Below are 13,647 nucleotides of genomic sequence, written 5' to 3' on the forward strand. Positions count from 1 at the left end.
ACTAATTTTAATACTGATGGAATAAAAAATGATCAATGGTAATAGATAGGCAGAGTAACGTTGCATTATCAGCATTCTGATGAAACAAAAAGAACACGCCCATTTGACAAAACACGCCCATAGTGCACGCCTCCTATGATGTCCAAGCGCGAAAAAAAAAGTTGAACGTTGGTGTGTGGTAACTTGGAATAATCTTCGTCCAACCAAATTCATCCATATTTTGAATGGCATTGTAGAACCCAATAGCTAACTAGCTAATCTTGACTGCTGCTTGCATTGACCAATTGGCTGTTGAGTTCAAAGAGGCGGGTCTATTTTTCTTCAGGAAGCAGTCACTACAATCACTCGTTTCTGGGGCACTCAACAAGGGTGACTGTTTTCTTGTTTTTAAGACCAATATGCTTGTTATATCCAATTTTAAGTAGATGCCAGCTAAGAAAAAATTTAAATGCACCGTTTCCATCACTTGATTGATCTAGGTAACGTACTGTAGCACTAGCAATCTCGACATAAAAAGTTAATTTGTATATTACGCGACGTAGGTTACGCTTAGTAACTGACCACAGAGAAACCGCTAGCCATATATCTAAAGCCAACAGTAGCAAAAAGCACCGAAGCTGTGGTGTAATCATTGAATCAACCATTCGTGTTTGGCTAGTTACCATGCTTTGGCCTCTGTAAACAGCATAGCCAACTTCGATTTGAATCAGCTAATGTATGCCACTCTTTTATATCAGTGGTAGCTAATGGATGCAACTCAGCAGATCCTCGATGACTCAATATTGGAGTCAGAGGAGGAAGAGGAGGAGGGTACGAGAGGAGAGCCACTGGCTAAACTCAGAGTGTTCAAGAACTTGCACATCCCTGAGACAGGTGAGTCCGGTCATTTTGTTTGACCGTATTTTTCAATAGTCAATAGGATTACCCTCAACTTGTGCACTAATGTTCTGTTATCTCCTTCAGAGCTGCCTCTCTACTTGGGAGAGAATGTGTTGGGTCGAGATCCTACCACCTGCTCCCTACTGCTTCTTGCTGGCTCTGTATCAAAGCAGCACACCATCATCTCCATCTCCGTCTCCCGTGGCAAAGGTCGTCGTGGCAACGCTGCCATGGAAGCGCTGGTGTGGGACCTGGGCAGCATGAACGGAACACGTAAAGGCAGGATCAAACTGACCCCTCATGTCCGGTACGCTCTCAGCGAGGGAGACAGTGTGGTGGTAGCTGACATCCCATGCCAGTACACCAGCTGCCCTGTGGACAAAATGGCAGGCCTCAGAGACAAGCAGAGCCCTGGGAAGAAAGCCTCTGGGAGGAGAGCCCAGGTGGGGGAAGTGAAGGGGAAGGACCATCTCAGAGAGAGTCTCCGGAACCAAAGTCGGGGACCAGACACCAGCACAGACGCGGAGGCAAACGTCAACGGGGCGATTGATGAAACACCTGTTGTTTGTTCGTCAACAAAGAGTAAAACGCCGTCCCGGACTGAACCGCTGTCTTTGGGAAATGGAGCACCGCGGCCAGAGGAGACTCTGGTGCCTGCGTCCGACTCCGATTCTGATGGAGAAGGAGAGCAAAGGAGAAAGAGAAATCAGACATTCATAGGTAAGGACTTTGTAATTAATTCCATATGTTTAATGGATGGTTATCTAGATAATAGTAATGGTTATCTAGTTATTGTCCAAAGTAGTTATTCTCCGTCTCTCTCGATCCTAACTTCATCTCAGTGTCAGATTCAGACTCTCACAGGTCCAGTCCCAACTGTTCAACATTCCTGAGTCCAACAAGCCATGTCATTCCTGAGAGGTAAGCTACTCTCTGCATCCAAACCAACAAAATAACTTGTATTGATGTGTTGTCTCACACAAAACATACACAAATATAGTGTTTACATGTTGTGATTCCTTCTACAATGACCTTTGATCACAGGATATTTATAAAGCTCTCCCTTTACTAAAGCAGGATCACCTTTTCATTTATTTTTTACCTATAACAGCCCCATCACTCCTTCCTCTTCCGCTCAACACAAACCCAGTAAAAGAGTCATCTTCAGTGAAGAGGAGAAAGAGGCTAATCTAGTGAGACAGCAGCCAAGCATCAAAAGGGCACAGATGATTGTGGATGACAGCGATGAGAAGCAGGAGGCGGAAGAGAGAGAGAAAGGAAGAGTGGCACCAGGAGAACGGGAGATTGAGCCAATAACAAGCGGAGAACCGGAAGTGTCCGTGGAGCAGTCAAACAACGTCAGCGTTTCAACAGAAGACGAATTGCCTGTCAGGTTTGAGCTGAACATGGACAGTGACACTGATGTGGAGGGGGAGGAGGGGGAGGATGCGGGGCCCTCCGGCCCTGCAGGTATCCAGGCTCCTGTGACCTTGAAGGAAGCGGCTACACTCCCAACACATCTAGAAACAGACCCTGAACAGTTCCACATGGACAGCGATACTGATGTGGAGGACGACGAGACTTCGGAAAACGTCTCAGATCCGAAACCTTCCTCTGACGGCCGTAGATCACCTGATCGTGCTCCAGTCATCCACCCGTTGGACATCCATCCAGACAGTGACACAGATGTAGAGGAAGATGATGTGACGTCAATCAGTGTTACCAGGGTAATGTCCACATCACATCAGGCAGACACACCAGCTGACCATCCCTCCCCAGCCCAGCCAATGGGATTCCACCTAGACAGTGACACGGATGTAGAGGATGAAGAAGATATGGACTCCAGAAAAGGAGACACAACTTCTGGAACAGAGGAAACTCATTCCAGAACAGCTCCAGATTCTAGGTCGTCCACCGCAGCTTTCGAGCTGCACTCTGACAGTGATGAAGAGAACATTTTAGATACTTCCAGTGGTAAACCTACAGATGTTGCTTCTGACACAAAACCATTAACTGGATTAGACACTAGAGCTGAAGACCTGGAGATTTTATCTGATTCTGACCTGGAGGAAGATGCCTCTATAATCTCTACAGCAACAAAGCCTGTATCATCATCATCATCACCACCAGCCAGGATTCCATCAGCTGCCTTGGCAAACGCTGGTGTTACCACGACGACCACACTTGATGTGTCTGACTCTGACACGGACACAGAGGCCGTGGAGGAGTTGGAGCCCAGGTCCTGCTCTGCGGGCCCTGCTGAGGGTCTGCCCGGCCCTGCTGAGGGTCTGCCCGGCCCTGCTGAGGGTCTGCCCGGCCCTGCTGAGGGTCTGCCCGGCCCTGCTGACTTCAGGATGGACAGCGACACTGACGTGGAAGATGAGGAGGCTGGTGCGGAGGGGGCTTGTGCGGAGGGGGCTGGTGCGGAGGGGGCTGGTGCGGAGGGGGCTGGTGCGGAGGGGGCTGGTGCGGAGGGGGCTGGGGAGTCGCTCATCCGAAGCCGGTCCAGAGAGAAGGCTCCGGGGGGGACATCCTGGGGCGACTCTGCTCCCCCCCAGACGTGCTCCACCGCTCCTCCATCTACACGTAATGTAGACTCACGGTTGGATTATTTACGTTATTTAAAAACTAGACTTCTTTTACCCCCCCTTCACTTGTTTTCCTTCTGTTTCCATAGTGGAGGAGATGGAAACTCAGGACTTCCATAGTTCTCCAGACCCCTTCAGACGTAAGTTTTCTTACTTGTGTCACAGCCTAGAGATGTCAGAGAGGCCACCGTCAAAGCTATCATCCCAGACGGAAACAGGAAGTGAAAGCGTTTTGTGTGACCTCTGACCTGTGTTCTCTGCCCCTCCCACAGGCCCTTTCCCACCTGTGTTCTCTGCCCCTCCCACAGGCCCTTTCCCACCTGCATTGAGGCCTGTGGTCTCCTCCTGCTCTGACAGCCAGGAGGACGATGACTTCCTCGTGGCTGAGACCCAGTCCTTCGTGTTAGAGGGCCGGGACCACCCAAGCAGTCTACCGGAAGACCCCACCGCCCTGGATGCCACTCAGCCATACGACCTGCAGCCCTCGGCCGCAGAAGAGCAGGATTACCAGGGCGAGCAAGGCTTCCGCGATGGCTCTTTCAAGCTGGGTCTGTCAAACAGCAGCAACCTCCATAGCACCCCTCACGGGAATGTGGAGCTGGAAAACACCCAGGCATATGGGAACACAACTTCCCAAGGAAGGGCTTTCCTGGAGGGGGGTTCTGACCAGGAGGCCACCCAGGCCTATGGAGCTGACAGCAAGGAGTCCTCTCAGCGGTCAGGGAGGGGGAGGCAGGAGGACTTTTCATTGGACGCCACACAGGCGTATGCTTCACTGCCCTGCGAGGAGGGGCGAGGGGAGGAGGAGGAAGATGAGGAGTTGACAAACGTAATGACCGCTGAGACCCTGCCCATAGCCGATGATGATGATGATGATGAAGAGGAAACACAGCCTCTGGAGATCCCCGCTGCGACCGAACTTGCTACAGCTGAAACCGTGCCCATGTCAGCCTGCGAGGAAGAGGAGGATCTACTAGGACCCCAACCGTCTGTCCCACTGAGGCGAGGAAGGTCAAGAGGGCATAAAGACAATAAGGAAGAGGACACCCAACCTGGGCAGGTGACGACTCAGCAGAGCCTCTCTGAGACTCAGCCCATGACAGACCCAGCAGAGGATGATGATGATGATGATGATGATGATGATGAAGAAGCCGTTGTAGGAACTGTGAGAAGAAGAAGACCTAGACCGCTGGAAGAAGAGGAGGAGACGCAGCTAATCACTACCTCGGACCTTCTATCGGCTGAAACCCAGCCCATGTCCTCCCATGAAACAGAGGAGGAGGAAAAGGAGGAGGTCTCTAAACTGTCCGTGGTGAAAACAAGGGGGAGGCCTCAAAAAGCAAGAGAGGCCAAAGCTGTCCCAAGTGCTGTCAGTGGCAGACCTGCCAGAGGGAGGGTGACCAGGGGACAGAAGGAGGAGGACAAGCTGGAGGACTGCAGCTCCGAACCTCCACGACAGACGAGAGGGAAGAGGAAGGTTGTGAAGACCATCAGGACCAGGAGCAGCAGAGGGAACGCTGGGACTCAGGAGGAGGAGGAGGAGAAGGAGGACAGTGAGGAAGAGGTGGTTGAGCTGACCAGACGAGGAAGAGGTAGAAGAAGCGGGAAACGGCTCAAACAGGAGACTGAAGAACGAGAAAGACTGGAGAGGGAACAGAGGGAGAGAGAGGAGGTGATCGAACGTGAGAGGAAGGAACAAGCTGAGAAGGACAGATTGCGAAAGGAAAAAGAAGAGGCGGACAGGAAAGAGGCCGAAAAAAAGGAAAGGATGGAGAGAGAGACGAGCGAGCTGGAGGAAAGGGAGAGGCTTGAAAGAGAAGAGCAGGAAAGACTAAAACAGGAGGAGAGCGAAAGGTTGGAGCGTGAGAGGAAGGAAAAGGAAGAAGCAGAAAGACTGGAAAAGATAAGGGAGGAAAAAGAAGAGGCAGAAAGATTGGAAAAGATAAGGAAGGAAAAAGAAGAGGCAGAAAGATTGGAAAAGATAAGGAAGGAAAAAATTGAGGCAGAAAGATTGGAAAAGATAAAGAAGGAAAAAGAAGAGGCAGAAAGATTGGAAAAGATAAGGAAGGAAAAAGAAGAGGCAGAAAGATTGGAAAAGATAAGGAAGGAAAAAGAAGAGGCAGAACGATTGGAAAAGATAAGGAAGGAAAAAGAAGAGGCAGAAAGATTGGAAAAGATAAGGAAGGAAAAAGAAGAGGCAGAAAGATTGGAAAAGATAAGGAAGGAAAAAATTGAGGCAGAAAGATTGGAAAAGATAAAGAAGGAAAAAGAAGAGGCAGAAAGATTGGAAAAGATAAGGAAGGAAAAAGAAGAGGCAGAAAGATTGGAAAAGATAAGGAAGGAAAAAGAAGAGGCAGAACGATTGGAAAAGATAAGGAAGGAAAAAGAAGAGGCAGAAATATTGGAAAAGATAAGGAAGGAAAAAGAAGAGGCAGAAAGATTGAAGCAGGAAAGGGAAGAGCGAGAGGGAAAAGAACGATTGGAGCAAGAAAGAGCAGAAAAAGAAGAGAAAGAAAGATTGATGGAAGAAGAGAAGAAAAGGTTGGAGAGGGAAGAGAAAGAAAGATCAGAGCAGCAATTTGAAAGAGAGGAAAAGGAAAGGATGGAAAAGATAAAGGAAAAAGAAGAAGAAGAAAGACTGGAACGGCAAAGGCTGGAGAAAGAAAGAACGGAGAGAGAGCTGGCAGAAAACAAAAGATTGGAAAAAGAGCGGGAAGAAAGGCTGGAAATGGAAAAGAAAGAAAAAGAAGAGAGAGAAAGAAAGGAGAGAGAAAAGAAAGAACAGGAAGAGAGAAAAAGACTGGAAGAAACAGAAAAGGAAAGAAAGCAGACGAACGAGGAGAGACGGGATAAAGAAAACGACGACAGCGCTGCCAAAACATCCACAAGGACTCGAAGGGCAACCAGCAGAAGGACCGCCGCTGATCCACCAACCGCCGAAGCAGAACCTGCGGTTCCACCCAGCGCGGGCGTCCAGAGGACCAGATCTCGCTCCACCTCAGTCTGCTCTGAGCAGTCCACCTCCAGTGTTTCCACACAGGAGAGCAGGGGGAGAGGCCGAGGGAGAGCAGGGAGGAACGGCTCCCCACCGGCCTCCGCCGACCCTCCTCAACCCGGCGCCGACAGGAGGAGGAGGAGGAGGAAGACGCTGTCTAGCACCGTGGAGGTCACGGTGAAGGAGCTTCTCTCCGGCGATGTTCCCGCCCGGAGAACACGCTCTCGCTCCAACTCCACCAGCTCCCTCAGCTCCGAGGTCTCCGCCTGCAGCGTGAGCTCCCAGGGCCGAGGAAGAGGCCGAGGAAGAGGGAGGAGGACGGAAGCTACGTCCGAGAGAGACTCCCACCCTCCTCTGGGCAGCCAGGACGACCAGGCCTCAGCCCCCAAGCCCACAGCCAGGGGGAGGAGGAGCAGGAAACCAGAGGAGTCCCAAGAAACGGCTCCTGAAGTTGGTTCTCAACCCGACAGCGAGAAGGCAGAGTCTCAAGAGCCTGGCTCCACTAGGGGGCGACGAAGAGCCAAGAATAGAGACGAGCCTTCTGCGGCATCTACTGAGGAAGAACAAACTTCCCAGGTAGCGGCAGGAGACAGAGAACACCTCCAGTCTAAAGGTAGAGGCGGGGGAAAGTTCCAGAAAGAAATCAAACCTGTAGAGGCTGAAAGTTCGAGAGGAAAGGGGAGAAAGAGGGAGCTAGAAAAGGATGAAGAGGAGTTGGAGGAAGTAGTGGAAATGAAGTTCAAGATTCCCCGGGGGAAGGCCAGGGGGCAGCAAGGAGGGGGAAGGGGGACTGGGGGCAAAGACGAAGAGAAGGAAGACATCGTGGAGAAAGAGGAGCAACCTGCTCCCACCGCTGTTGGTAGGAAAGGTAGAACATCCTCCGCTCAGGGAAAGAAGAAGAGAGAGACGGAAGAGGCCACACAGAAGGATGGAAGTGAGAGCCTGGAGGAGGGAGGGAATGGCGTGCTGGAGACCAAAGCCAGGCGGAGGCTGTCTGTACCCCAGGGAAAGAGCGAGCCGGAGGAGGAAAGTACGTCTTCTTCCAACACTGTGGACCAGCATGCCGGTTCAGAAGAGGTATGTCTGTCTCTTTGTCAAATCCTTGCTCTCACAATCGGCCATTCTAGAGAATCAATAGCCGTGGAAGACACTTCCCTATTTTCCCCTGATTGGTTGTCAGCCTCGAAAAGCGATATCAGTTAAGTAGACAAGGAGTCAAATGAATAATGCGTTAGAGGGTCATCCTTTGAGAAGGAAAGCATTTACCTTCGCCCGAGGCTTTTGTCCCTGGGACCTTCTCTGAGTCAGGGTTTTCTCTTTTGCAACCACGATGATGGACTTCAATTAACATGAGTGCGGAGCATCCACACTAATGAAGAAAGTTGTCCACTGTCTGCTCTCATTTCCACTGCACTGTATGTTAATGACTAATGACCTCCATCTCTATCACTTCCTTCCTCCCCCCCCCAGACCCCCACAGCGAAGACGCCTCGTAAGCGAGCAGCCCCTCTGGACTCCTCCGTAGCGAAGGCCGCCCGGCTCTCCTCCTCCTCCTCCCCCGCGTCCTCGCAGGGGACCCCTGCGTCTGTGCGACAAGCCCGGGCTGCCGGCCAGACCGTCAAGGTGTGTTCCTGTGTGCCCGGAATTAAAGCTTGAGCCGGTTTTGGAGATCGTAAACATGAGTCAATAGTCTCTTTTTTTTTTTTTTTTTTTTTTTTTTTTTATCTCTCACCCACTCTCTCTCCCTCCTGCCTCAGGTTTTGTTCACCGGGCTGGTGGATGAGGAGGGGGAGAGGGTGGTGTCTCGCCTGGGGGGTAGCATGGCGAGGGGCGTGGCCGACATGACCCATCTGGTGACAGACAAGGTGCGCCGCACGGTCAAGTTCCTGTGTGCCATGGCCAGAGGTGTTCCTGTCGTCACCACCGATTGGCTGCACAAGGTAAACCCTCAGCAGGATGCACAATAAGCTTTGGACTCGCTTTTACACATGTGAACCCACACACGCACAGCCACTCATTATCTCTAACCACACACACACACACACGCCCTCCTCTCTTTGTGCATTAGAGTGGGAAAGCAGGAAGCTTCCTGTGTCCTGATGGCTTCCTGGTGAAGGATGCAGAGCAGGAGAAGAAGTTCAGCTTCTGTCTCCAGGACTCACTGAGAGCTGCCAGCCAGCAGCGTCTCTTACAGGTACACGCTCTCTCTCTCTCTCTCTCTCTCTCTGTCTCTCTCTATCTCTCTCTCTCTCCCCCCTCCTGTCTCGTGTATGGATGTGAGCCTATATGTGAAACGAGACAATGTACTGACTCGCACCCCCTTAGAGAGGTTCTAGGCATACGATAAGTCACCAGTCCAGTAAATCAAGTCTTGCTCATCCTCAACATGGTTTATGTCTGTACAGAACCATTACTCCTCTGCCCCACCCCCGCCCCTACAGAGCAGACATTAACAAAGTGGTCCATGTTCTCCATGCCCTGGTCTGTCTCTCCTCTTTCAGACATTAGCTCTAATGCAGTGCTTATGTTTATGGAGGTATTCCATTAGCCTAGTTCTAACTGAGCAACCATGCAATTATCTCTCTCTTTACTCTAATTATCTCACTTCCTGAAAACCCTGTTCAGAGTCTCCTGCTATTGGCATGTTGTTGTGCTAAACCTAATATATATGTGTAACAAATGAATTAACTCATCGCTGTGTGTTTTGACTAAATGTGTTGATGTAATGAAGATTACAGTTTGTGTAAGATTAAAGATTTGTTTTTTACTGCTTACAGTTGACCCCACCTTGCTCTCTGTTCGCTCTCTGGCTTTCTCTCCTGTCTGTCTCTCTTTCCTGTCTGTCTCTCCTGTCTGTCTGTCTCTCCTGTCTGTCTGTCTCTCCTGTCTGTCTCTCTCTCCTGTCTGTCTCTCCTGTCTCTCTCTCTCTCTCTCCTGTCTGTCTCTCCTGTCTCTCTCTCCTGTCTGTCTCTCTCTCCTGTCTGTCTCTCCTGTCTGTCTCTCCTGTCTCTCTCTCCTGTCTCTCTCTCTCTCCTGTCTCTCTCTCCTGTCTGTCTCTCCTGTCTCTCTCTCCTGTCTCTCTCTCTCTCCTGTCTGTCTCTCCTGTCTGTCTCTCCTGTCTGTCTCTCCTGTCTGTCTCTCCTGTCTGTCTCTCTCTCCTGTCTGTCTCAGGGCTATGAGATCCACGTGACCAGGTCTGTGAAGCCAGAGCCAGCCCAGATGAAGGACATCATCTCCTGCAGCGGAGCCCATTTCCTCCCCAAGATGCCTTCTGCTCACAAGGTACCACTGACGGCCCCAATGTTTTGGTTCCATCGTCCACGAAACAAAAAACAAAGATGATGTCAGTGTTGCTGAGTAAACTGGTCACACAGAGGGACTGGTCAGACTTATGTTATTTACTGTCTAATATGGAAATACAGCTCTGGAAACAATAAAAAATGGCCTCTTCAATGGGTAAAATTGGCCACTGCAATTTTACCTCTGTTCCTCATTCTCAACCTTCTTTTTTTAATGAAAGAAAAAGGTGCAGCGGTCTCAATTTTTGCAGAGCTGTATATATCGTGTTTTTAACTCTTTGTCTAAACTATGCCTCTCTGTCCCTGCTCCTCCCCGCTCCTCCCCGCTCTTCCCCGCTCCTCCCCGCTCCTCCCGGCTCCTCCCGGCTCCTCCCCGCTCCTCCCCGCTCCTCCCGGCTCCTCCCGGCTCCTCCCGGCTCCTCCCGGCTCCTCCCCGCTCCTCCCCGCTCCTCCCGGCTCCTCCCGGCTCCTCCCGGCTCCTCCCGGCTCCTCCCCGCTCCTCTCCGCTCCTCCCCGCTCCTCCCGGCTCCTCCAGCCTCAGACGGTGGTGGTCTCCTGTGGGGAGGACCAGGCGTTGTGCGCCCCTGCCCTCGCTGCCTCTCTGCCTCTCCTCAGTGCTGAGTTCCTCCTCACAGGTGTCCTCCAGCAGACGGTGGACCTACAGGCCCACGCCTTGCCCGTCTCCACCAAGCCCCAGGAAGGGGGCCAGGGGCGGGGCAAGAAGAAATCGTGACGTTAGGCCCACAAAGCGACCAACCGCCCATGTGACTGAATATCATATAATAGAAAATAGCCTGGTGTATATACACACACACACAAACACCAGGGCTTATAGGACTAGACCCAGACATTAAATGAAGAGGTATGGATATGTCTCTATGTGAAACCATATATAATCTCTATAACCTGTGATGCCATTGATGATTGTGTTTTTATAACAATATGAGAAGATTCTTTTTGATGGGACAGTTTGAGAACATGCAGAGAATTTTGGGGGAAGTACTGTAACCTAATTGGGCCAAGGAAGAATGAGAGAGGTAGTGGGGGTTTATGACAACACTGATAAAAGATGAATATCATCTATCCCTTCTACTCCTTCGTCTAAATCATAGGCTAGACATAGTGTCAGTTATTGCGATAAACTTTGTGCCTATTTTATGAGCCATCGAGAGAGATTAACACCATCAGATACGGTTGAAAGTAAGCCATTTATTATCCGTTAGTTTGACAAACATCGCGTGTTAATGCTGCTCGTTCATCAATTTTGACATAGGATGTTTACATTTGAAATAAATATTTTGTAGCGATTTGACGTTTTGATGTTTATTTTTATATATAGGCCAATCAGTGCTAAATGCTTTATTTTTGTCTTTTCAGATCCTCAAATTGTGGATATTGAGTGGACACTAAAATATCACCGCCTATATTTATATTTGTCCTGATGGATCTTTCAACTCATTCATTGTGTACATTATGTTGCTCAACATATTGAGTCACAGGAACCGTTGACCCAGACTCTACTTTGGGTCAAGAATCCGATGTTTACCGACACTGCTCGAGCTCTTCCGGCGCTGAGCAGAGACCGACATATTCTGAGCATCTTCCAAATGTTCAGTCATAGTAGTCAAGTACTGCTTTTGGGGGGGCGAGGTTAAGAGCGAGGGTGTCGACAAGAAAAGATACATTCATCAGTGGATACGGCAAGATTTCGTCTGTCAGAAACTCAACACAGGTTTTTATACTGGAGGCTTATTGTCCTATTAGGGGTAAGTGTCCGGTTTTATATGAGTGTTTCATGGGTAAAAAAATGTGACTGGTGGTGCAAGGGTTAAATTCTGCAGTTTTTGGTGATGTGCTTTTATCGGCTGTCCAGATATAATTTCCTTTCTGATGGAGTTTTTCACCCTTAATCTTGTAACGTGACAGCGATTTCCAGAATAATGCTTCACCCATTTGAAAATTATCATCTTCAGACATTGCGCTTCGTCGGATTCAAAGATGACGGGACACACATTTAATTATGCATGAGTCTTGATTTAGACTGCTTTAAGGGTTGGTAAATAAATGGATATTAGTTTAAAAAAAATTGTTGAATAATTAGCCAATAGACTTGCTACACAACCCTATCTACATTTAAGTCGATTTGCTTGTCACGTTATTTCTGGAAAATATCATAAACAGCTTTCGAAATATACCATCGTAAATAATCATTTACCGAAGCAAGAATATACCGATATAGCCTTTTACTGGGAGCCTATAGCCTGCTGAGAAATATGTATTTTTCGATCAGTCCTCTTAATTTGTAACGCATATTAATGCAGAAATAGCCCCATTGGCATATATTTCATATTGTTTTACACTTAAACACTTGTTTTGTTTTTGTTGTTTTTACTACAAATCGAGATCTTCTCTTATTTGTAAATGTTTCGTTTTGGGGTCTTTCGGAAAGAGAAGGAACCGGGTCTGATTCTCTGTGCCGCCCCCCATCCCCACAGTCGGTTATGTTAGTGACATACAGTGGCCTATGTCGGTGCTGCAAAGGCCAGCGGGACATGCCAGAAATAATCTGGTCATCATCCCATTCCTCCCACATAGCCTAATCTCGAGTTTATATTTTATGCATTCATTAAACTGATTTGTCTTATTGGTTGGCTATATCAACACCTAATTACGGCGTCTAAATATCTTGAAAAAAATACAAACTAATCGCATGTCAAGGGGATTATTCCTTAAAGCCAAAAATCTAGTTGATGAATAGTTGCAATTACCTCCATCATCTCCTGCTGATCAAGAGTTTTGGAGGGGAGCAGGATTGGCATGCCCGAGACAAGGTGAGGATATTAAGATTCCTCCCTTTTGGCTCTGAACCCTTCTGCTTCACAGGCCCAATCCATCATCCTTTTTAGCTTTGGCAGCACTTTCATGCCAAGGAGCTGTGAACGCATCTTGTAAATCACTTCCTCTTTCTGTGTCCTTTCCTTCATGTCCACTGATCTGAAATTACACAATGGAAAGAGGCAATACAATCAGATACCTGATGGGGTCCATCTTAACAGTCAGTTTGTTTCATGTCAGAGGAGACAAAGGCGACATGAACAAGTGAGGAAGCAAACATAAACCTAACCAATGCACACCATGTCACCTCCTGGTGCGCATCACTTCCTGTAGGCCACGTCCAGTAAACGTTTAGCTAGTCTGACATCCATGCTCTGCTCTCACAGTGCAGTCATATTTTTTTTAACCTTCATGCTTTGCCCTGTGATTTATGGACGTCTTGTCTTGTGAGAGAAGAGGGAGATAGAAACCATTTGTGTGTAGCCTATGTGTATAGTTTGTTTTTGATGGAACACCTTCTTGCACTGTAGTTTCGTCTTTGGAATGGTTTGGGCATGCACAGCACCAGGGTTATGCAAGAGAAGAGGGAGATGGGGGTTAAAGGAAGTAGGATGAAGGAGAAATAGAGGTGTCTTTGTAGGGCGCCCACATCTGCAGTCATTGATGCCCTTTTCCGCCTCTTTATCGAGCTCAACAAAGACCTGTCTGTGACTAGAGTCTCGTGAGCTAAACTGAGGACAGGCGGAGTCTTTGAGTTCAGAGTGGGATGCTCGGACTAGGATTATGTAAGATAAGAGGAGGAGAGGGTGAAGCAGACATGAGAAAGAGAGAGGGTGAAGGAGACATGAGAGAGAGAGAGAGAGAAAGAGAGAGAAAGAGAGGGTGAAGGAGACATGAGAGAGAGAGAGAGAGAGAGAGGGTGAAGGAGACGAGAGAGAGAGAGAGAGGGTGAAGGAGACGAGAGAGAGAGAGAGAGAGAGAGAGAGAGAGAGAGAGAGAGAGAGGGTGAAGGATAATACAGGAGAAAGACAAAATGCATTGACAGGTGAAA

At 49.0% G+C, this 13,647-nt stretch overlaps 2 protein-coding genes across 2 annotated transcripts in view; both read left to right on the forward strand.

The window, feature by feature from the left end:
- Nucleotides 1-746: 746 nt before the first annotated feature.
- Nucleotides 747-11,068, forward strand: mdc1 (mediator of DNA damage checkpoint 1). The gene is made up of 12 exons (XM_067238930.1): nt 747-873; nt 964-1,599; nt 1,722-1,800; nt 1,991-3,266; nt 3,339-3,465; nt 3,557-3,607; nt 3,776-7,539; nt 7,933-8,085; nt 8,220-8,402; nt 8,531-8,656; nt 9,634-9,744; nt 10,297-11,068. Exons 1-12 carry the CDS (start codon nt 747-749, stop codon nt 10,492-10,494), a joined length of 6,831 nt encoding a protein of 2,276 aa, XP_067095031.1. The 3' UTR covers nt 10,495-11,068.
- Nucleotides 11,069-11,474: 406 nt separating this feature from the next.
- si:dkeyp-77h1.4 (histone-lysine N-methyltransferase 2D) overlaps nt 11,475-13,647 on the forward strand; it is a 10,008-nt gene continuing 7,835 nt past the window's right edge. Inside the window, exon 1 of the mRNA XM_067237355.1 lies at nt 11,475-11,527. The gene's annotated coding sequence lies outside the window, so the exon portion shown is untranslated. The remainder of the gene's footprint in view (nt 11,528-13,647) is intronic.

This window comes from Osmerus mordax, chromosome 6 (assembly GCF_038355195.1).
Source record: "Osmerus mordax isolate fOsmMor3 chromosome 6, fOsmMor3.pri, whole genome shotgun sequence".
Lineage (NCBI taxonomy): Eukaryota > Metazoa > Chordata > Actinopteri > Osmeriformes > Osmeridae > Osmerus > Osmerus mordax.